This window comes from Zophobas morio, unplaced genomic scaffold, assembly GCF_036711695.1.
Source record: "Zophobas morio isolate AGI-343-1 ecotype UQ-CSIRO unplaced genomic scaffold, CSIRO_AGI_Zmor_V1 ptg000010l, whole genome shotgun sequence".
Classification (NCBI taxonomy): domain Eukaryota; kingdom Metazoa; phylum Arthropoda; class Insecta; order Coleoptera; family Tenebrionidae; genus Zophobas; species Zophobas morio.
Window position 1 is genome coordinate 7,530,980 of NW_026972115.1, and position 23,352 is coordinate 7,554,331.

Genomic DNA, 23,352 nt, shown 5'->3' on the forward strand with positions numbered 1-23,352 from the left:
GTGATCGTTGCATGAGTAATTAGACGTATGATCATACGCATTATAAACCACTTGTCGCATATTACGTCTTGGTACAAAAAGAATTACACTCCAAGCTTTAATTAATTTATTGCTGTAATTACAAAATTTATTGTCGTGTTTCTTCAACTAGAAAGTGTGTTGGAAGCCACTTTAGTTACTCTTCTTTGCTGTCACTTTTTTTGGTTTAAGCATGTAGTTCTTCACAGATAAAATTGGTGCTTCAAATGCAAGATACGTAAATAGAGAGAGTGGTAACGTCCACATACATATCTCCATAAAATAAAGTAGCTGTAAAAGTAATCACAGTTTAAAATAAGTACTTCTAATTTTGAAAAAACTTACGATCTGGTGATTATTAAAAAATAGGGTCTGTCTGCTACTGCCAAAAATGAACAACATAATTCCACCATGAACCAAATAAATGCTGTATGAAAGTTCGCTTAAAACTATGAATACATAGTTGGATAAAAAGGAGTTAATGATCCCTAAAAATGTCTATATTTTTATATATAAAAAAAAACAATTAAATTACCTCCGTGTCCAGTCGCACAACTGAATATAATATAACACAGCGACAAAGACCACGCTGGTCTGGCTAATCCGTTCCAGAGAGCAGCACGGTAGACACTGTATTCTCCCTCCAAATGCGTCAACTGATTCACCATCAGCATTATCAAAGACAAAAATGACACAAACAAGAGACAAACGTTCAAATTTTTGGGAATTTTGATGTTTTCGTGTTGGAGCAAATAACCGCAGAAGATTCCTATTAACCACGATGGCAGATGATGAAAAGTGGAAAAGGCAAGATAATAGGCAAAGTCTTGATTCCACCTAGAAAATTCCGTAACGAGTAAGCAAAATTTTCCAAAAGTGAGACCTACTCGTATACTGTGAAGCCGACTTTTTTAATTCCCGTGATGGCGAAACTGTACAGAACGGACAGCAAAAACGTCAGCGCCATGGCTGCAGTAACTTTTCTGGGGTGTTTTCTGATAAAGAACAAAAAAATAGGAGCGAGAAGGTACATCTGAAAGTCGCACGACAGGTACCAAATGTGGGTGACGACAGTCTGCAAAAAAATTCGAAAAAATATTGCTCGTGGTGACAAAAAAAATTACCTTAGTGTGCAGAAATAAATTGATTGTGTAAAATACCATGCTAGGCCAGTTATCGTAACACTTTTCGATAAAAATGTCCAACATAATTTTGGCGTAGGGTCCCTCCACGTAAATTTTTAACAAGCTTGACTGGATGAGAATTGTGAGCAGCATTACTGGTGTGAGTCTAAGGAATACAGTTATTAAAAATGGGTAAGCGGGGTGGAAATACCACCTGACGTATCTGTTGGTGTAGAATGTGAATAATCCGGTTGAAGATTTCTGGGAACTCTTGAGATAGGTGTAGCTTACCAACAATCCGCTCACTGTAAAAAATGTATCCATGGCGTTGTGCCCGGTCCACACGAATGTGTTCATTGGCTTCCATCTCCACTAAAAAAAACAGAAAATAAAACATCTTAGAAAACTAAGAAATATTTTTAAATGGTGCTGGAATATTCAAATGTACGGTTACCTCAGTTACAGTATAAAAAATATTTTTCGCAAGTAACGTCCCTCCTATCGCTGCGTGTCCTAACATGACCCAAAAGCAGCTTATCACTTTTATTCCACTCACGCAGTTCAACGTTCTGTCTTCGCGTTGATGTAAAAGTTTCTTCATATTTCTATTCACTGAAAGAAACCTGAAAATCCCTAAGTTTTGCTTCAGATCTAATTCCCTAGGTGGAAGAGTGGTACTTACCAGAACCTTGTAGATAAACGTCGTAGATCGTGCTGCCACACATTAAGAGAACCACGAGAACGAGGCCGTAGCTTAAATTCGTAAAATTAGATACAATTTTGATTGACCCTTATTATACTATGTATTTACTACTGATAATTACGTCACTAGCACTCACCAAACAGATACATCTAATTTGCTGATTTTGCTTGGTTCGCCTTTATAGACACACAGATCTTCCTCAAAAGACAGAGTTATTGGTAGCTTGAACTTCTTTTTTACGTTTAGTAGCAGTGTTGCCAAGTCTCTTGGCGAACACGATTTGGGCATGCAAATTCCGAAGCCTCCGCTTGCATTTTTCAAGTGTTCAAAAATTCCCTCAAACTTTAGTCCATTGACAATTTTCACATGCTAAAAACGTCTGGATTAATTGAAGAAAATTACTCAGGGAGTGTAGCACATGTTGCAGCTTTAAGAACTGCATATCGCCATTAAGAACATTGGGGTCGACACTCAAAACAGCTGTACAGTATTGTCCTCGGATGGTGTTATTGTGTGTGTTGTGTTCGATCGACAAGCACTGGTCGTAATCGCCAAAAAAATGCGCATTTCCGTTCCAAAGTCCAGAATTGATTTTACTGGTAGCATCCAACACTACGACAAATTTATGTAGACTTTTTTTATTTTTTGGAATACTTACTTTTGAGTGCCCACAATTTCAGATCGAACGCATCTGAAATTAAGAGCGACAAATCTTCAGCGCAGTTTTCGCCAATTTCACTGGTGGTGATAAGTTTTGTGGCTTGCAATTTCACGAGTTTTAAGAGCACCTCACCCTGCGTTACCGACAGTGTCAGGAAGAGTATGAGTGTTGTCTTCATGATGAAACGGGGATTTCTGGATCAGGTAAAGTGTGTTAGCAACAAAAGGCGTTTTAAAATTCAAAATTGCTTCATATCAGTAGAATACAGATATGTACGTGGTTAAAAGCCAAGTAATGTGAAATAAAACTACTATATAGATTACAATGACCAAACTTAAGTATCTAGCGTTACGTCAAAATTATGTAAAAAGGGAGACGATTTGGGTTTATCGATTTTAAATTTAAAAGCATGCTAAAAAATTGACAGCCAAAAGTCATTGAGCGTTGCTGAAACCAGTTGGGATAAAACTATGTCGCCACTCATGCTTTTTCATAAATGTTTCATTTTTAATTTTGTTAAATTGCATCGCACAAATGCAGTTGAAAATTTTTACACGACACGTATGTCCATTAAATGAATATGTACATAATTTTAATGAAAATAGGTTAGATAAATGAAGTTTAAATGTTGACTAGGTGTGATAGTGACTACTCATAAATACTTAAACTAGGTCATTTTTGCATGTGCACTATAGGTTTACCTTAGATGTAAGACCACGAGACACCACTTCAAACTCAAGGGCAGTCATAATACAAATGTGTACAATTTTATTTCAAAAATCAACGTTTTCAAGAAAAACCAAAATGTAGTTAACTATTTTTTTTTTTGACTGCAACGGTATTATTTTTTAATAAACAACAAAATGAATAGCTCTTAAACATCAGTCTGAATTCTTTATTCTTAAAATTACAAAGTTTAGAAACTCTTGAAGCTCCATCGAAAGCCATTTTTAGCTACTCTTCTCTGCCATAACCTTTCGTCGTCTCGACGTATAGTCTTTCAGGGATAAAAACGGTGCCTCAAACGCAAGATATGCAAGCAAAGACGCCGGCAAACAGTACATGTAGACTTCAACCAAATTTAGTAGCTGCAAAAAAAATTGAATACGAAGTAATTATTCTGAGAAATCTTACAATCTGGCGATTGTTGAAGAATACACTCTGCCTAGTGTTGCCGAGAATTCCCGCAACGAATACAGCATGTAACAAATAAATGCTGAATGTAAGTTCGCTTAAAACTCTGAACACATAATGGGAAAGAAATGAGTTGATTATCCCTGGAAATTTCCATGATTTTCGATAACACAAAAAAATAATTGTACCTCCGTGTCCAGACGCGCAGCTAAATATTATATAACACAAAGCTAAAGACCACATTGGCCGAGCTAAACCGTTCCAGAGGGCAGCACGGTAGACGTTGTATTCTTCATCCAGAAGCGACACCTGGTTTAATATTAGCAGTATCATAGACAATAAAGACACAAACAATAGGCAATTGTTCAAATTTCTGGGAATTTTGACATTTTTAAACTGGAGTAGATAACCACAGAAGACTCCTGTTAGCCAAGACGGCAAGCGATGAATTGTCGAAAGTGAAAGATAGTGTTCAAAATCGCAATTCCAGCTACAAAATTTAATAAACCTAACAAAATTTAGAAAAAAAAAACACTTACTCGAATATTGTGAACCCAAGTTTCTTTATAAATGTAACAGCGACACTGTAGCCAACGGCGAACAGGAACGTGACAGTCATGCCTGCGATTACCTTTCTGGGGTGTTTTGTGATAAAGAACAAAAATATGGGAGCTAGAAAGTACATTTGGGTGTCACTCGACAAATACCAAATGTGATTGCTGGCACACTACAAAACATTATTATTGGCTGGAAAAAACAGAAGTTGCAGTACCTTGGCATCTTTCATAAAATTGAAAGTGAAAAATAACATACTAGGCCAGTTATCGCGGCAGTTGTCGACAGAGATTTTCAATAAAATTTGCCCATTGGGTCCGTCTAGGAATAGTTTTAACAAACTTGATTGGATAGTAATGAGACCTGTCATCGTCGGCATGAGCCTGCGAGTTACAGTGTACATAATAACTGAAAGTAAAAGTGTAAACGCAACTTAACTACCTACCTGAGAAGTCTTTTAGAATAGAATTCGAGTAAACCTATGGAAGAGTTTTGACAATTCTTCAGGTACGTGTAGGTAACCAATAGCCCACTAAGCGCGAAAAATGTATCAACGCCGTAAGGGCCAGACCACATGACCATGCCAATGGGTGTATACCTCCACTGAAAGTGCGAACTATTTTATATTTAAAAAAAAATAGAGTTAACAATTAAAAATTCTAGAAATTCTTAATAACAGGGGTAGAGTATTGACCGCAGATGCTGACGTGTTATTAGACACAGTATTTTGACTGACTTTACCTCTGCAAAGGCGTAAACCAGATTCTTTGCTATTAAGGACGCAATTAGGACTGTATGCACCAATATAATCCACAAAGAACTTATGACTTTTATTCCACTCACACAACTCAATTTTTTGGTTTCGGCTTTATCCAAAAGTTTCTTTAGGTTTGTGTACATTGAAAAGATCCTAAAAACGCCTAAAATTTTGTTTAAGATAAAATTACAAACACGGAAGTGACGTTTACCGCAACCATGTAAATAAACGTCATAGATGGTACTTCCAACGAGTAAAAGACCCATCAAAATAAGACCGCAGCTTAAAAATGAAAATCTGTTATTTCGACTTACTCAACTCAAAAGCCGCCAATTTCGATTTGAATTTGGCGGTTTGCCACCTTGACGTCATGCATATTGTACGCCTACTTACTATGTGATTAAATCCAACGTGTTGATGTTAGTCGGCTGGTTTTTGTAGGTACACATCTCTTCCAGGAAAGATAGATTTATTGGCAATTTTAATTTACGTTCTACGTGTCGTGCTAGAATTTCGAGATCGTCCAGGCTACAAGATTTTGGTACACAAATTCCCACAAGACCAGTTAGATTTTGCATATCATTGAACGCTATTTGGATATTTATTGCACTGTACACTAGTTTTAGCTAAAAATTTTTGAATTTATTGAAGTCAATTACTGGGGAAATTTAGCACATATTGTAAGTTTAGTAGTCGCTTAGCTTGGTCAAGAATTTCGTCGTTGACTCTCATAAGAGCTGTACAGTATTTTCCTTCGATTGTTCGTGTTTTTGTGTTTTCTTTAATTGACAAGCATAGGTCGAAATCGCCGAAGAAATGCAGGTTTCCGTTTGACATTCCGGCGTTTATTTTGCCGGTGGCGTCAAACACTGCAAACAAGTTATCAAAAGATTTATTTGGATTTTCACAAAGTTTACTTTTCAAAGCCCACATTTTCAAACCAAACAGGTCTGAAATTAGCAGCGACAAATCCGCAGCACACTCTTCGCTTATATTACTAGCGGTGACAAATTTGATTGCTTGAAATTTCACCAGACTTAAGGGGACTTTACACTGTGCCAGCGATATTACCAAAAAAAGCACAAGTGCTGTCTTCATAATGACAAGTAGAGTTCTAAACACACTTAGCAACTGTATGCATTTGTGGTAACAGATATTTAAATTAAAAGTAAGTTCATATCAGTAAATGAATAAAAAATAAGGTAATAAACAGGAAAAGAACTGTGTCGCAAACAAAACCATAATAGAAATAGTATAATAACCGAAGCATCCCCCGTTCATGTAAACAGAAGAATCTTGCGAAAGAAAACACGAATTTGTTCAAAAATGAAAATTCAACGGTGACGTCGAAAATCAGTGCGCGCTGCTGAAACCTCCCAAGGCTCGTCCGAACCATGGCCGACTAGTATAAAGATTATGGCCTGTCCAAAGGAATGCCAAAGGTACCATACGTGCTGCCATCTATTAATAATTCAAAAACGACAAAAGAATTATTTACACTTTTTGAAAGGCACAAAGGCATTCATACCGAAACAAACCACCATTACACGTTTTGAAGTCCCATAATGTCAAGTCAAATTAAAATTTTGCTAAATTATTAAGTGTAATTATTAATAGATGGCAACACGTATGGTGCCTCTTGCACAGGCCATAATCTTTATACTAGTCGGCCATGGTCCGAACAAACGAACAAAACGCAACCAGTTGTTTTTCCTTATTCATAATTTTCCATAAATTTTTGCTGTATTTACGAATAAATTATTTACATACATGTTGCGGAAAAAACAGTATTTAAATGTCGAGAAACGAAAATATAAGTTTTAGCTTTAACTAAATGATAATGGTTTTGCGATAAAGAAATTTAAATGCGACTTGCGTCAACGTTTAATGTTATGGTTATTGTAGAACAGAATCGTATAATTCTTGCACTACATATTTGAGTTATCTATAAAGCCACGAGACGCCATTTTTATACACATGAGTTTCTCTGACTGATCACATGCTTTGATTCCAATCGATGTTTATCATTTAAAAGAACTCATAAAATAAAGAATAAATTACAAACTCTAGGCACGTCATAAATGTTTTTATTAAATTTTGTTATTTGTATAGACAGGTATTTACAAACGAAATTTACATATGGTGCGTTGCAAAAATTAACGACATGTAAATGTCGGAAAGTGGAATTATGGGTGTCAGCGTTTTTTAAATCAAAATCGTTTTATGATAAGAAATTTAAATTTAGTTCGTGTTGGAAGGTTAAATGTTGGACAGTTTGTCATGGGTGCACAAACTAGGTCATAATGGCCTTGATTTTTGGACACCATAGATGTTGCTATTAATTGTTATTGGCGAATAGCAAACGGGAAGATACCAAATTCAGTTAAATTAGAGACAAATTTTCCTAATTTTAATTTAGTGCTAGGCATAATCAAGATGTAAAATTTTATTGCAACAAACTAGATTTTTGGTCTAGGTCACAAACTTTGCCTAAAACTGCTTTGAAGGTCTCATGACGTAAATAAATAAATATGAAACTTTAAATTATTTATTTTCAAAGTTATAAAATGTATTAATGTCAATGGTGTCTCGATGCCCCATTTAAAAAGTTGTGCTGGAAACCAGCATTTTTAGTTAGTCTTTTCTGTCTTTTTGTTGATTCGACCTATAATCTTTCAAGGACGAAAACGATGCCTCAAATGCAAGATACGCAAGTAGAGATAGGGGTAAACAATACATGCACACTTCAACAAAACAAAGTAGCTACAAAAAAATATCAGTACAAATTAACATGATTTTGAAAAATCTTACAACTTGGCGATTGTTGAAAAACAAAGTCTGTCTATTGTTGCCGATAAGGACCGTAATGACTGGAATATGTAGCAAGTAAATGCTAAGTGTAAGTTCGCTTAAAACTCGGAACACATAATGGGAAAGAAAAGTGTTGATTATTCCTGAAAATTTCTAATGGATTTTCAATATCAAAAAAAAATTAAGTATACCTCCGTGTCCAGTCGCACAGCTAAATACTACGTAAGCCACGGCTAAAGACCACACTGGCCGGGCTAAACCGGTCCAGACAGCGACACGATAAACGTTATATTCTCCGTCTAGAAGCGATAACTGACTCACCACTAGCAGTATCATAGACAAAAACGATAAAAACAAAAGACAAATGTTCAATTTTTTCGGAATTTTGACGTTTTCAAACTGGAGTAGATAACCACAGAAGACCCCTATTAACCAAGACGGTAGACGATGAGTTGTCGAAAATATAAAATAATTGCCATAATCTTCACTCCAACTACAAAATTTACTAATAACTAAACGCAATTTAAAAAAAAATCTTACTCGTAGAATGTGAACCCAAGATTCTTCATGAACGTAACAGCGACACTGTAGCCAACGGAGAAGAGGAACATCGCACTCATACCTGCGATAACCTTTCTGGGGTGTTTTATGATGAAGAATAAGAATACAGGAGCGAGAAAGTATAATTGGGTGTCACTCGACAAATACCACAGGTGGTTGATGCCACACTATAAAAAAAAATGTGTTGTTCAGTGGAAAACAGAAAAGTTTAATTAGGTACCTTGGGGTCTCTCATAAAATTAAAAGTGAAAAATAGTATACTAGGCCAATCGCCGTAGCAGTTTTCGATGAAGACCTGCAACAACACAGGTCCGTAGGGTCCGTCTATGCAAAGCTTTAACACACTTGCTATGATGAGAATTATAACCACCATGGTTGGCATGAGTCTGCGAGTATACACAATTTAAGGCACAACGCAAACATAGCATAAGTACGAACCTGCTCAGTCTTTTAAAATAGAATTCGATTAAGCTCATTGACACCTTTCGTGAATTCTTCAGGAATGTGTAACTTAGTAGTAGTCCGCTAACCATAAAAAATGAATCAACGGAGTAGTGGCCAGCCCAAGCAAAGGTATTAACGGGCTCATACCTCCACTGAAATTGCAAACTATTGTAAACTTTCAAGAAAGTGGAGTCATTGATAAGTGCAGAAACATTTACACTAACTTTACCTCTGCCACATTGTAAACCACATTCTTTGCTATTGCGATGGCTAGCAGGGTCGTATGCCCCAATAAAACCCAGAAACAACTCAACACTTTTATTCCACTCACACAGCTCAACTTTCTGTGATTGCTTTGATGCAAAAGTTTCTTCAAGTTGGTGTACATGGAAAAAATTCTAAAAACGCCTAAAATTATGCTTATGGTAAAAATTACATAACGACATGAGAGTATGAAGTTTACCGGAACCCTGAAAATAAACATCGTAGATGGTGCTTCCAACCAGTACAAAACCCATGATTATTATACCACAGCTTGAAAAGAAAAATTCTATTTTTATATCACCTAATGAAACGAAATTTGGAATTGAAAATACAAATTAGCACTCACTATATGATTAAATCTAGTTTGTTGATTTTAGTCGGCTGATTTTTGTGGATGCACAGCTCCTCGCGAAAATATAGATGTGCTGATAGATTAAATTTTCTTTCTGCGTCTTGTGCCAGAGTTTCTAGGTCGCCCGCCCTACAAGTTTTTGGTGCACAAATTCCTATAACACCAGCCACTTTTCGCGGGTTTATCACCTCTTCCACGGCTACTATTCCAGTGATCATTTTGTCTATCTGAAAATTTTGGAATTTATTAAAGTCGATTACTGCGAAAATGCAGTACTTTTTCCAATTTTAGCAAATGCTTAATTGTGCTAAGAAACTTCTCGTCCAACATTACAACAGCTGTGCAGTATTGCCCTTCGACAGTTCTTGTCTGTGTCTCTTCTTTAATTGATAAGCACATGTCGTAATCACCGATGAAATGCACATTTGCGTTTAATATACCGGCGTTTAGTTTACTGGTGGAGTCCAACACTGAAAACAATACATCAAGATTTATCTTATTTTTGTTTTAGCGAGTTTTACTTTTCATTGCCCACATTTTCTGATCAAATAGGTCTGAAATTAGGAGAGACAAATCTGCAGCACAGTCTTTGCTTATGTTACTGGCGTTGACAAATTTTGTTACTCGAGATCTTATCAGTGTTAAAGGTACTTGACAATGTGACAGCGATACTGCCAGAAAAAGTAGAAGTGTTGTCTTCATGACGACAAGTGGAGTTCTGGCCCGAATGGAGTGGAATGGAACGAACTAGTAGTAAAGGAAATTTAAACTTCAAAAAAATACTTATCAGAAATGCACACGTCGATAAGTATATACTAACTGTTTATGGAATAATTTAAGTAAATGGTCGCAAATGTAATGGCTGTGTACGACGCAAGCTTGCATAAGCTAACAACAATTGAGGATATGATAGATAAAGGGGTCACCTTGTTGCTCCAATCTTCTTCAACGATCTCCAAAACAACCTCGAGGCGCGTGATTGTTTTGGAGATACCAAATGAGCCAGATCGAATGGAGCTGGACCCTTTACAACCAAAAAGACCGGACCGATGGAGGGTGGTCTGACTGCCACGACGAACTCTTTCTGGTCGTTATTTTCAAAATATTCCACAGGCTAGAAAGCGAGGATGGAGTTGCACGATGTGGTGGTAGTTTAAGTAGACAAATAAGAGCAAAAGGGTAGTGTGGAAACTGTAGTGAATATTAATTGTGGAACGACGTGCACTTTTAACAACAATTTATTGATATTATGTACATTTCATTATATATACTTGATTATGAAAATATTTATGTATTTTTGCGACGCGTGCCCGCTGACGGGTTGTTGGTGACTCTGCGTCCGCCACCCATTCGTCCAGGAGGGCCGTGATGAATAAATTTGGGGGTGGTACCGAACACCCGACGAGAGCCGAGCCGCCGAGAACTCCGGGTGATACCACACAGGTAGAAAGGAATTGATGTTTGCGTAACGCCCGGTGGCAATAAATACTATAGTACGCTACAATGGTATTTGTCAAAAACGCTGAAACAAGTCAATTTGTGTTTCTAGTTACGTTGTTCAAACGTTATCCACTCATTTTTTTATAAAATTCTGTTTTTTTTTTTGTACTTTTGGACACAAAGCCTAACTCCTTTTCCATAATTTTACATTAGTTTTTCCACTAAATTTTGTTATTGCTTATCTTTTTTTTTCATTTTAAGAACTCTTGCGTAGGTACTTATTTACATATGGAAATTATAGACGGCATCTTGGGAAAATAAACGACATGTAAATGTCGGAAAGGGGAATTTATGGGTTTAGCGTTGTTTAAATCAAAAACGTTCTACGATAAGAAATTTAAATTTGGTTCGTGTTGGAACATTAAATGTTGGACAATTTTCCAAGGGTGCCCAAACTAGATCATACTGGCTTGATTTTTGTATACCATAGATGTAAATCAGTTAAATTAGAGAAAATTTTTCGTAAAATCAATTTAGGGCTAGGCATAATCAAAAGGGAAATAAAAAATTTCTAAATACTTCAAAAACTAAATTTTTGGAACAATATACTTAACTGTGGCTGAGATACAAACTTGACTAATAAAACTGCTTTAAAGGAATCATGAAGTAAAGGAGGACCCGGGTGGGTTAGGTAGCATCGCGCTTGCCTGCCACACCTTGGGTCGTGGGTTCAATTCCCGCCCTGCTCTGGGTGTTGTGTATGTCCCCCGTTACCCTGTAATTGGGCCTCCGGCCTGTTGGGTAACGTTAATCAATAAAATAAAAATAAATAAAATAAAGAAATTAATAAATTATAAACAGCAATCATTTATTTTAAAAGTTATAAAGTTTATTACTGTCAGTGTTTTCCCATTGCCCTGTATAGAAAGTGGTGCCGTAAGGTATAACGTAAGCAATTTTTAGTTAGTCTTATCTGCCATCACTTTTTGGTGTTTCGACATATAATCTTTCACGGATGACAACGGTGCCTCAAATGTAAGATACACAAGGAGAGCTAAGGGTAAACTGCGGACGCATAATTCGCCAAAATAAAGTAGCTGCAAAAAAAATCCAATACAAAATATCATCATTTCTAGTAATCTTACAATTTGGCGATTGTTGAACAACAGCGATTGCCTACTGTTCCCGAGCATTACCAATAACATTCCAATATGTACCAGGTACATACCAAATGTAAGTTTGCTTAAAACACTAAACACATAATGAGAAAGAAAGGAGTCAATTATTCCTGAAAATTTCTGATGTATTTTTTTTTTTTACTAAAAGAAAAACATACCTCCGTGTCCAGTCGCACAACTAAATATTATATACGCTAAAGCCGAAGACCACGCTGGCCGGGCTAAACCGTTCCAGACAGCGAAACGGTAGACGTTGTACTCTCCCTCCATAAGCGATAACTGATTCATGATTAGTAGTATCATAGACAGAAAGGACACCAACAAAAGAAAAATGTTCAATTTTTTGAGAATTTTGACGTTTTGAAATTGGAGTAGATAACCACAGAAAACTCCTATTAGCCAAGACGGTAACCGATGTATTGTCGAAAATGAAAGGTAATAGGCAAACTCATTACTCCAGCTAAAAAATTCCATAACAATTAACGAAATTTCAAAAAAATTCTTACTCGTAGTATGTGAATCCAAGATTCTTCATAAATGTAATAGCCACACTGTAGCCAACGGCGAACAGGAACGTAACAACCATACCTGCAATAACCTTTCTGGGGTGTTTTCTAATAAAGAACAAAAATATAGGAGCGAGAAGGTACATTTGTGTATCACTCGACATATACCACAGGTGGTTGATGCCACACTAAAAAAAAAATTGGTCGATGGAAAAACCAAAAGTTTAATTACCTTGAAGTCTCTCATAAAATTAAACGTGCAAAAAACCATACTAGGCCAGTTGTCGTAGCATTTCTCAATGAAGAGATCCACCAACAGATGCCCGAAGGGTCCGTTTATGAAAAGCTTTAACAGAGCTATCTGGATTAGAACTACGATTCCCATAGTTGGCAGGAGTCTGTGAGTGACATTGTGTGTAACTAAAGGCAAAAGTGCAAACGTAGGTTAAGACGTACCTGCTTAATCTTTTAAAGTAGAACGCGATTAAACTCGTGGACAAGTTTTGTGAATTCTTCAAATACCCATAGCTTACCAATAGCCCGCTAAGCATGAAAAATGTATCAACGGCGTAATGCCCAGAGCACGCAAAGATACCACTGGGCCAATACCTCCACTGAAATTACGAACTATTTTAAACTAATCAAAGAGTGGAAAACAAGTGTAAATTTATAAACATTTTTGAAACTGTAGAAATATTTAGGAATAAGAGTAATCTACATTATTTTAACTAACGTTACCTCGGTCAACTGATAAACCAGATTCTTTGTGGTGATGCCAACTATTATGGCTGTGTGCCCGTATATAACCCATAAGCAACTTATTACTTTTATTCCATTGAGACAATTCAACTTTTTGTTCTCCGCTTGATGCAAAGCTTTCTTCAGGTTGGTGTACACCGAGAAAATTTTAAAAATCCCTAAAATTGTGCTTAAGATTAAGAAATTAAAACATGAAAGTATGATGTTTACCAGAACCCTGTAGGTAAACGTCGTAGAAGGTACTTGCAACAAGTACGACACCGATGAATATGAAGATACAGCTTGAATAGAAAAAAAAAATGTCTTAATTTATAAATATATACCTATGTTTGGTCAGTGCGTGTCACACGTAAGGACAGTCAAAATTTGAATTTGCCGTATTATATACCTACTAATGATCACTTCAAATTACCACTTACAATCCCAATAAGTCTAGTTTGTTGATCTTAATCGATTTGTTTTTATAGACGCATAGTTCTTCCCGAAAAGATAGATGTATTGGTATTTTAAATTTGCTTTCGACGTGGCCTGTCAGAGTTTCTAAATCTCCTAACGTACAAGACTTTGGTACACAAATTCCTATCAAACCACCTAGGCCTTGGACATCATTCGACTGTCCCGGTAGAAGCATTGTAGAAATCGATTTCTCCCACTAAAAGTTTTCAAATTTATCGAAATTAAGTATTTACTAGGAAAATGCAGTACATTTTTCAACTTGGGCATTTGCTCATGAACTTCGGTAAAAGACGTGTTGAGAGTTATAATGGCTGAACAGTATTTACCTTCAACAGTTCTTGTTTTCGTCTTTTCTTTAATCGACACACATAGATCATAATCGCCGAAAAAATGTACATTTCCGCTTAAGATACCAGCGTCCAGTTTAGTAGTGGCGTCAAACACTACAAACAATTAGTTAAAAGTCTTGTTTTTGTTTTCGCGAGTTTTACTTTTGAGCGCCCACATTTTCATCTCAAACAGATCTGAAATCAGGAGCGAGAAATCTGTCGCGCAGTTTGCGCTGGTGTTGCTAGTTTTGACAAACTGTGTTGCTTGCAATTTGAGAAAGGTTAAGGGCAGTTTACACTGGGACAGAGAAACTGTCAGCAGAAACACGAGTACCGTCTTCATGATGACTAATGAAACTAGGCATATTTTACTGAATTTATACTCCGTTAGTTTCTAGAGTGCCAAATAAAAGGTACCTATTTAAATTTCAAATTAACAGCATATCAGTAAATATTAATATGTACTAACACCAATGAAAATAAAATTAGCAATAACGTTAGTCACGGAAAAAATACACAATAATAATCAAAATATCTCACATTCAAACAAACTGAAGTACTTTCAATTCTCACTGAAATCAGTGGCGCATATTACTGGTAGAAAAAAAAATTAAAAATGACTCCGAACTGTGTGTCTTTGACTATTGAAAATTGTAAACTCATTGCCCGCTGCTGAAACCTTCCGTAAAATCGTCGAAACAAACTAACAAAACTATCGAGTTGTATTTCGCCGATCATAAATCTTCTACAAGTCACGATTAATTAATGCAACAACCGGAATATTAAATATTGGACGATTTGCCCATTTCAAATTTTAGTACTTTCCGTTTGACGGCTGACAACTGATAGTCGTAATGAAATTCATTCTCGTGTTTTCCTCTTATAATACCCAAGTATACATCCTTCCAAAAATAAGTCCACTTACAAATTTAAAACTACTTGATTTATAGCACTAAATAATCATTATTAAATAATACTCCTAACAAAAACTGAAAACCAGTACACCTATAGCTAACACACGTAGTTTTCCCTCGACTCGTCAAATCTCGCTCTGCCCGCGCCTCATGAAACTCTGCAACGTCACTCCATCGATAACATCTAACAATAACAATCTAAACCCAAACATCTACGTTTCTAGCAATACTTTCCAAAACGCAGACGTAATCCTCACTAAAGTTTACACCAGATTGTCTAAAATACCCTTTTTATCCTCCAGCAGCAGGTACGGATGCTCAAACTCCTCCACACTCCCAGTATTCATCACAGTGTTCAGTCTTTGTACTATAAGTTTCGGTTACAGCACAGTTAGAACAGATGTAGCAGTAACATATCTGCGTTATCTATGAGATATGACGATGTGACTATTTAAGTGGTAAATTTTTCATTTCCACTATTGCAGATCACAACCGGAACATACACAAATTCAGTTAAAATCAAATTTTTCTAATTTTGAACATAAACAAATGTGCAATAGAAAAAATATATTTTTTGCGAAATAGTCTAGAAAAGAGTTTTTGTAGATAATGTACTTTCTCGTAATATGACAGTCGCTTAAAACGAGCTGTTGTTTCTCTGGCTGGGACACAAATCTTGACTGAATCTGCTTTTAAGGATCACGAAAGAAAGAAATGAATACATTGTAAATAGAAATCATTTATTTTACAAATTACAAAGTTTATTAATGTCGTACTGTGGTGCCGTGAGGTATACCCTGAGCCATTTTTAGTTACTCTTATCTGCCATCACCTTTTTTTGATGTTTCGACTTATAATATTCTTTCACGGATGAAAACGGTGCCTCAAATGCAAGATACGCAAGTAGGGCGAAGGGTAAGCTGTAAGCGCACATTTCGCCAAAATAAAGTAGCTGCAAAAAAATACAATACAAAATATCACCATTTTTAGTAATCTTACAATTTGGCGATTGCTGAAAAACAGCGCTTGCCTACTGTTGCCCAGGATTAGCAAAAACATTCCAACATGTACAATGTACATACTAAATGTAAGTTTGCTCAAAACATTGAACACATAATGAGAAAGAAAGGAGTTGATTATTCCTGAAAATGTCTGATGTGTTTTTTAACAAAAAAAAAAAAAAGAAATATACCTCCGTGTCCAGTCGCACAGCTAAATATTATATAGGCTAAAGCCGAAGACCACGCTGGCCGGGCTAAACCGTTCCAGACAGCGAAACGGTAGACGTTGTACTCTCCCTCCATAAGCGATAACTGATTCATGATTAGTAGTATCATAGACAGAAAGGACACCAACAAAAGAAAAATGTTCAATTTTTTGAGAAATTTGACGTTTTGAAATTGGAGTAGATAACCACAGAAGATTCCTATTAGCCAAGACGGTAAGTGATGAATTGTCGAAAATGAAAGGTAATAGACAAACTCATTACTCCAGCTACAAAACTCCATTACGACTAACGAAATTTAAAACAAATTCTTACTCATAGTATGTGAACCCAAGATTCTTCATAAACGTAACAGCCACACTGTAGCCAACAGCGAACAGGAACGTAACACCCATGCCTGCGATAACCTTTCTGGGGTGTTTTCTGATAAAGAACAAAAATATAGGAGCGAGAAGGTACATTTGTATATCACTCGACATATACCACAGGTGATTCACGCCACACTAGAAAAAAAAAATGTTCGATGGAAAAAAGAAAAGTTGAATTACCTTGAAGTTTCTCATGAAATTAAAAGTGCAAAATATCATACTAGGCCAGTTGTCGTAGCATTGCTCGACGAAGAGATCCAAAAACAGATGTCCGAAGGGTCCGTCTATGAAAAGCTTTAACAGAGCTGTCTGGATTATAACTACGATTCCCACAGTTGGGAGGAGTCTGTGAGTGACATTGTGTGTAACTAAAGGCAAAAATCTAAACGTAGCTTAAAACCTACCTGCTTAATCTTTTAAAGTAGAACGCGATTAAACTCATGGACAAGTTTTGTGAATTCTTCAAATACCCGTAACTTACCAATAGCCCGCTAACCATGAAAAAAGTATCAACGGAGTAATGCGCAGAGCACGCAAAGATACCACTGGGCCAATACCTCCACTGAAATTACGAACTATTTTAAACTAATCAAAGAGTGGAAAACAAGTGTAAATTTATAAACATTTTTTAAACTTCAGAAATATTTAAGAATAAGGGTAATCTACATTAATTTAACAACAGTTACACTAACTTTACCTCTGTCAAATGATAAACCAAATTCTTTGTGGAAATGCCGGCTATTACGGCTGTGTGCCCGTATATAATCCATAAGCAACTTATTACTTTTATTCCATTGAGACAATTCAACTTTTTGTTCTCCGCTTGATGCAAAACTTTCTTCAGGTTGGTGTACACCGAGAAAAACTTAAAAATCCCTAAAATTATGCTTAAAATCAAAATAACAACATATACGAGAAGTATGAGGTTTACCCGAACCCTGTAGATAAACGTCGTAGAAGGTACTTGCAACAAGTACGACACCGATGAATATAAAGATACAGCTTGAATAAAAAAAACAATGTCTTAATTTATAAATATATATGTTTGGTCAGTGGGTGTCACACGTAAGGACAATGAAAATTTGAATTTGCCGTATTATACACCTACTAATGATCACTTCAAATTACCACTTACTATGCCAATAAGTCCAGTTTGTTGATCTTAATGGGTTTGTTTTTATAGATGCATAGTTCTTCCCGAAAAGATAGATGTATTGGTATTTTAAATTTGCTTTCGACGTGGCCTGTCAAAGTTTCCAAATCTCCTAACGTACAAGACTTTGGTACACAAATTCCTATAAAACCACCTAGGCTTTGGACATCATTCGATTCTCCCGGTAGAAGCATTGTAGACATCGTTTTCTCCCACTAAAAGTTTTCATATTTATCGAACTCACTTACTACGAAAATGCAGTACATTTTTCAACTTGGGCATTTGCTGATGAAGTTCGGTAAAAGACGTGTTGAGAGTTATAATAGCTGAACAGTATTTTCCTTCGACAGTTCTTGTTTTCGTTTCTTCTTTAATCGACACACATAAATCGTAATCGCCTACAAAATGCATATTTCCTCTTAAGATACCGGCGTCCAGTTTAGTAGTGGCGTCAAACACTGCAAACAATTAGTTAAAAGTCTTGTTTTTGGTTTAGCGAGTTTTACTTTTGAGTGCCCACATTTTCATATCAAACAGATCTGAAATCAGGAGGGACAAATCTGTCGCGCAGTTTGCGCTGGTGTTACTGTTTTTGACAAACTGTGTTGCTTGCAATTTGAAAAAGGTTAAGGGCAGCTTACACTGTGACAGTGAAACTGTCAGCAGAAACACGAGTGCTGTCTTCATGATGACTAATGAAATTAGACAAATTTTACTGAATTTATACTCCGTTAATTTCTAGAGCGTCAAATAAAAGGTACCTATTTAAATTTCAAATTAACAGAATATCAGTACCTAAATGTAAATATGTACTAATACACCAATGAAAACAAAATTAGCAATAACGTTAGTCACGGAAAAAATGCCCAATAACAACCAAAATATCTCACATTCGAACAAACTGAAGTACTTTCAATTCTCATTGAAATCAGTGGCGCATATTGACTATTGAAAATTCAAAACTCATTGCCCGCTGCTGAAACCTTCCGTAAAATCATGGAAACAAACTAACAAAACTATCGAGTTGTATTTCGCCGATCATGAATCTTCTACAAGTCACGATCAATGAATGCAAAAACCCGAATATTAAATACTGAACGAATTGCCCATTTCATTTTTGGCTTGATGTTTGCCCAACATATTCAGCATAGATGTTTATATATGTATGTATGTATCTTTTTTTCAAAGCAAATTTTATAACTTGCGATTAAGTATAAAATGAATATATACATCAACAAAACTAAAATGAAAGACTTTAAAACTATTTTGTATATTAGTACCAAAATTACCGACCCCATTATAATTTTTAGTACTTTCCGCTTGACGGCTGACAACTGATAATAGTCGTAATGAAATTAATTTTCATGTTTTTTTTTATAATACCCAAGTAGGTAGGTATACATCCTTCCGAAAATAAGTCCACTTACAAATTTAAAACTACTTTATTTATATCACTAAATAATCATTATAAAATACTAACAAAAACTGAAAACAAATACACCTATAGCTAACACACGTAGTTTTCCCTCGACTCGTCAAATCTCGCTCTGCCCGCGCCTCATGAAACTCTGCAACATCACTCCATCAATAACAATCCTCTCTAAACCCAAACACCTACGTCTCTAGCAATACTTTCCAAATTCGCAAACCTAATCTTCACTACAGTTTTCATGATGACTAGTGAAACTAGACATATTTTACTGAATTTATATTCGGTTACTTTCTAGAGCGCCAAATAAAAGGTATCTATTTAAATTTCAAAATAACAGCTTATCAGTAAATATAAATATCCATTAACATCAATTAAAATAAGACTAACAACTACGTCCGTCACGGAAAAAAAGTCACAATAATAACCAAAATATCTCACATTCAAACAAACTGAAGTACTTTCAGTTCCCATTGAAATCAGTGGCGCACATTCCTGACTACTGAAAAACAAAAATTAAAAATGACTCCGAACTGTGCCTTTGACTAATGAAAATTCAAAACTCATTGCCCGTTGCGATAACCGGAATATTAAATATTGAACGATTTTCCCATTTCATTTTTTGCTTGATCTTTGTAAGCACATTCAGGATAGATGTAGCAATAACATAATGTCTACCTTATCTTTATCTACGAGCCAACGAAACGTCTTTCTCATAGACATATTGGCGACATAAAATCTAATTCTAGATTAATACTAGAAATGTTTAAGCGGTTACTTTTTCATTTCGTACTATTAGTGAATCGCAAACGGGAAGACACATAAATTCAGTTATATTAGAGCAATTTTGTCTTAATTTTAAAACTGCAGCTGCATTATAATATCCTTGTAGTTGTGTCTAGTACAAGACATTTAAATTTCTAATTAAGGTAGCTGATGAACACGAATGAAAACAAAATAAACAAAAAAGGTACTTAAATGACAAATAATAACATATTTAATGTCCGAAATATCTAGTAATAATCAGACTGAAAAACCTTCACCATATAACGGAAACAGCATAAATTACTAACTTCATTATTTTATTATTTTTCTGGATCATGTACTTTCTCGTAATACTTCAGTCGCTTAAAACGCGCTGTCGTTTCTATGGCTAGGACACAAATCTTGGGTAAAACTGCTTTGAAGGACTCATGAAGTAAAGAAATGAATAAATCGTAAATAGAAATCGTTTATTTTAAAAGTTACAAAGTTAATGAATAAGGAATATCGTTTTAGTTAGTCTTATCGGCCAACACCTTTTGTCCTTTCGACGTATAATCCTTCAGGGATGACAAAGGTGCCTCAAATGTGAGATGCACAAGGAGGGCGAAGGGTAAACTGCAAGCGCACATTTCGCCAAAATAAAGTAGCTGCAAAAAAATGCAATACAAAATATCACCATTTTTAGGAATCTTACAAGTTGGCGATTGTTGAACAACAAGCCCTGCCTACTGTTGCCGATGATTACCAAAATCATTCCAACATGTACCAGATACATACCAAATGTAAGTTTGCTTAAAACATTGAACACATAATGAGAAAGAAAGGAATTGATTATTCCTAAAAATTTCTGATGTATATTTTTAACTAAAAAGAAAAAATATACCTCCGTATCCAGTCGCACAGCTAAATATTATATACGCTAAGGCTGAAGACCACGCTGGCCGAGCTAAACCGTTCCAGACAGCGAAACGGTAAACGTTGTACTCTCCCTCCAGAAGCGATAACTGATTCATTATTAGTAATATCATAGACAAAAAGGACACGAACAAAAGAAAAATGTTCAATTTTTTCGGAATTTGGACGTTTTGAAATTGGAGCAGATAACCACAGAAGACTCCTATTAGCCAAGACGGTAAGTGATTGATTGTCGAAAATGAAAGGTAATAGGCAAACTCATTACTCCAACTACAAAATTTCATAACGACTAACGAAACTTGAAACAAATTCTTACTCGTAGTATGTGAACCCAAGCTTCTTCATAAACGTAACAGCTACACTGTAGCCAACGGCGAACAAGAACGTAACACCCATGCCTGCAATAACCTTTCTGGGGTGTTTTCTGATAAAGAACAAAAATGCAGGAGAGAGAAGATACATTTGGGTATCACTTGACAAGTACCACAGGTGGTTGATGGCACACTAGAAAAAAAAATTCATCGATGAAAGAAACAAAAGTTTAATTACCTTGAAGTCTCTCATAAAATTAAAAGTGAAAAATACGATACTAGGCCAGTTGTCGTAGCATTTCTCGATGAAGAGATCCAAAAACAGATGCCCGTAGGGTCCGTCTATGAAAAGCTTTAACAGACTTGTCTGGATAATAACTACGATTACCACAGTTGGGAAAAGTCTGTAAGTTACAAAGTGTGTAACTAAAGCCACAAGTAAACGTAGCTTTAGACGTACCTGCTTAATCTTTTAAAGTAGAACGCGATTAAACTCGTGGACAACTTCTGTGAATTTTTTAAATACCCATAACTTACCAGTAGCCCGCTAAGCATGAAAAATGTATCAACGCCATAATGCCCGGAGCACGCAAAGATACTACTACGCCAATACTTCCACTGAAATTACAAACTATTTTACACTAATCAAAGAGTGGAGAAATATTTAAGAGTAAGGGTAATCTACATTATTTTAACAAAAATTATACTAACTTTACCTCTGTCAACCGATGAACCAAATTCTTTGCGATTATGGAGCCTATTAAGGCTGTGTGGCCGTATATAACCCATAAGCAACTTATTACTTTTATTCCATTGAGACAACTCAAGTTTTTGTTCTCCGCTTGATGCAAAGCTTTCTTCAGGTTGGTGTGCACTGAGAAAATCATAAAAATCCCTAAAACTGCGCTTAAGATCAAAGTTACAACATAAGTCTCAGGTTTACCCGAACCCTGTAGATAAACGTCGTAGAAGGTGCTTGCAACAAGTACGACACCGATGAATATAAAGATACAGCTTCAATAGAAAAAACAATGTGTTAATTTTTATATCTATGTTTGGTCAACGGGCGTCACACATAAGGACAATCAAACCGTATTATATACCTACTAATGATCACTTGAAATTACCACTTACTATGCTAATAAATCTAGTTTGTTGATCTTAGCCGATTTGTTTTTATACAAGCATAGTTCTTCCCGAAAAGATAGATGTATTGGTATTTTAAATTTGCTTTCCACGTGGCCTGTCAGAGTTTCTAAATCTCCTAACGTACAAGACTTTGGTACACAAATTCCTATAAAACCACCTATGCCTTGGACATCATTCGATTCTCCCGGTAGAAGCATTGTAAAAATCGTTTTCTCCCACTAAAAGTTTTCAAATTTATCAAAGTCAGTTACTACTAAAATGCAGTACATTTTTCAACTTGGGCATTTGCCGATGAACTTCGGCAAAAGACGTGTTGAGAGTTATAATGGCTGAACAGTATTTTCCTTCGACAGTTCTTGTTTTCGTCTCTTCTTTAATAGACACACATAGATCGTAATCGCCGAAAAAATGCACATTTCCGCTTAAGATACCGGCGTCGAGTTTAGTAGTAGCGTCAAACACTGCAAACAATTAGTTAAAAGTCTTGTTTTTGTTTTAGCGACTTTTACTTTTGAGTGCCCACATTTTCATATCAAACAGATCTGAAATTAGGAGCGACAAATCTGTCGCGCAGTTTGCGCTGGTGTTACTAATTTTGAGAAACTGTGTTGCTTGAAATTTGAGGAAGGTTAAGGGCAGTTTACACTGTGACAGTGACACTGCCAGCAGAAACACGAGTGCTGTCTTCATAACGACAAGTGGAGTTCTAGACAGATTTGGCATTTTTGCAATGCATTTTAGTCGTGTTGCAATATTTAAATTTCAAATTAAGTGTATAATGGAAACAAAATAAGCAACCAACGTAAGCAACAAACAAAAAAATAGCATGATAGCCATTAAACATGGTAAACATTAAAACAGACTGAAGACCCTTCAACACATAAAGAAAACGGTTGTCGCAAATTACTAACTTCGTCGCTTTTATTGAAATTAAAATTAAAAGTAACTCCCAAAAACGACAATAATAAAAGTTACTGTTAACAATGAGGACAAGGGCAACGTCAGTCGTCAACGTTTATATGGTTTTTTTGCAAGGCAAATTTTACAAGTCGCGATTAAGTCTAACAAAAT

At 35.8% G+C, this 23,352-nt stretch overlaps 5 protein-coding genes across 6 annotated transcripts; all 5 read right to left on the reverse strand.

Annotated features, from left to right (window-relative positions):
- Positions 1-101: 101 nt before the first annotated feature.
- LOC135126030 (nose resistant to fluoxetine protein 6-like) lies at positions 102-2,955 on the reverse strand. The gene is made up of 11 exons (XM_064051821.1): positions 2,504-2,955; positions 2,264-2,457; positions 1,982-2,214; positions 1,825-1,895; positions 1,597-1,775; positions 1,357-1,514; positions 1,143-1,308; positions 906-1,093; positions 554-855; positions 364-506; positions 102-309 (listed from the first exon to the last, which is right to left on the reverse strand). Exons 1-11 carry the CDS (start codon positions 2,682-2,684, stop codon positions 172-174), a joined length of 1,953 nt encoding a protein of 650 aa, XP_063907891.1. The 5' UTR covers positions 2,685-2,955; the 3' UTR covers positions 102-171.
- A 432-nt stretch (positions 2,956-3,387) lies between these two features.
- LOC135126365 (nose resistant to fluoxetine protein 6-like) lies at positions 3,388-6,070 on the reverse strand. The gene is made up of 11 exons (XM_064052364.1): positions 5,870-6,070; positions 5,628-5,821; positions 5,346-5,578; positions 5,164-5,234; positions 4,937-5,115; positions 4,641-4,798; positions 4,413-4,578; positions 4,180-4,367; positions 3,829-4,130; positions 3,641-3,783; positions 3,388-3,594 (listed from the first exon to the last, which is right to left on the reverse strand). Exons 1-11 carry the CDS (start codon positions 6,048-6,050, stop codon positions 3,457-3,459), a joined length of 1,953 nt encoding a protein of 650 aa, XP_063908434.1. The 5' UTR covers positions 6,051-6,070; the 3' UTR covers positions 3,388-3,456.
- A 1,459-nt stretch (positions 6,071-7,529) lies between these two features.
- On the reverse strand, positions 7,530-10,146 carry LOC135126366 (nose resistant to fluoxetine protein 6-like). Of its 2 annotated transcripts, XM_064052366.1 has the most exons (11): positions 9,906-10,145; positions 9,661-9,854; positions 9,379-9,611; positions 9,232-9,302; positions 8,998-9,176; positions 8,763-8,920; positions 8,545-8,710; positions 8,304-8,491; positions 7,955-8,256; positions 7,764-7,906; positions 7,530-7,715 (listed from the first exon to the last, which is right to left on the reverse strand). In XM_064052366.1, exons 1-11 carry the CDS (start codon positions 10,084-10,086, stop codon positions 7,587-7,589), a joined length of 1,944 nt encoding a protein of 647 aa, XP_063908436.1. In that variant the 5' UTR covers positions 10,087-10,145; the 3' UTR covers positions 7,530-7,586. The 2 variants fall into 2 exon arrangements, with proteins under 2 accessions (XP_063908436.1, XP_063908437.1); XM_064052367.1 differs by lacking the exon at positions 7,530-7,715 and having other exon boundaries at positions 7,767-7,916; positions 9,906-10,146.
- Positions 10,147-16,502: 6,356 nt separating this feature from the next.
- On the reverse strand, positions 16,503-18,399 carry LOC135126061 (nose resistant to fluoxetine protein 6-like). Its single transcript, XM_064051851.1, has 8 exons — positions 18,219-18,399; positions 17,977-18,170; positions 17,695-17,927; positions 17,491-17,561; positions 17,257-17,435; positions 16,964-17,121; positions 16,740-16,905; positions 16,503-16,694 (listed from the first exon to the last, which is right to left on the reverse strand). Exons 1-8 carry the CDS (start codon positions 18,397-18,399, stop codon positions 16,503-16,505), a joined length of 1,374 nt encoding a protein of 457 aa, XP_063907921.1.
- A 1,984-nt stretch (positions 18,400-20,383) lies between these two features.
- Positions 20,384-23,004, reverse strand: LOC135126062 (nose resistant to fluoxetine protein 6-like). Its single transcript, XM_064051852.1, has 11 exons — positions 22,791-23,004; positions 22,549-22,742; positions 22,267-22,499; positions 22,076-22,146; positions 21,849-22,027; positions 21,593-21,750; positions 21,371-21,536; positions 21,138-21,325; positions 20,790-21,091; positions 20,601-20,743; positions 20,384-20,553 (listed from the first exon to the last, which is right to left on the reverse strand). Exons 1-11 carry the CDS (start codon positions 23,002-23,004, stop codon positions 20,416-20,418), a joined length of 1,986 nt encoding a protein of 661 aa, XP_063907922.1. The 3' UTR covers positions 20,384-20,415.
- Positions 23,005-23,352: the final 348 nt, after the last annotated feature.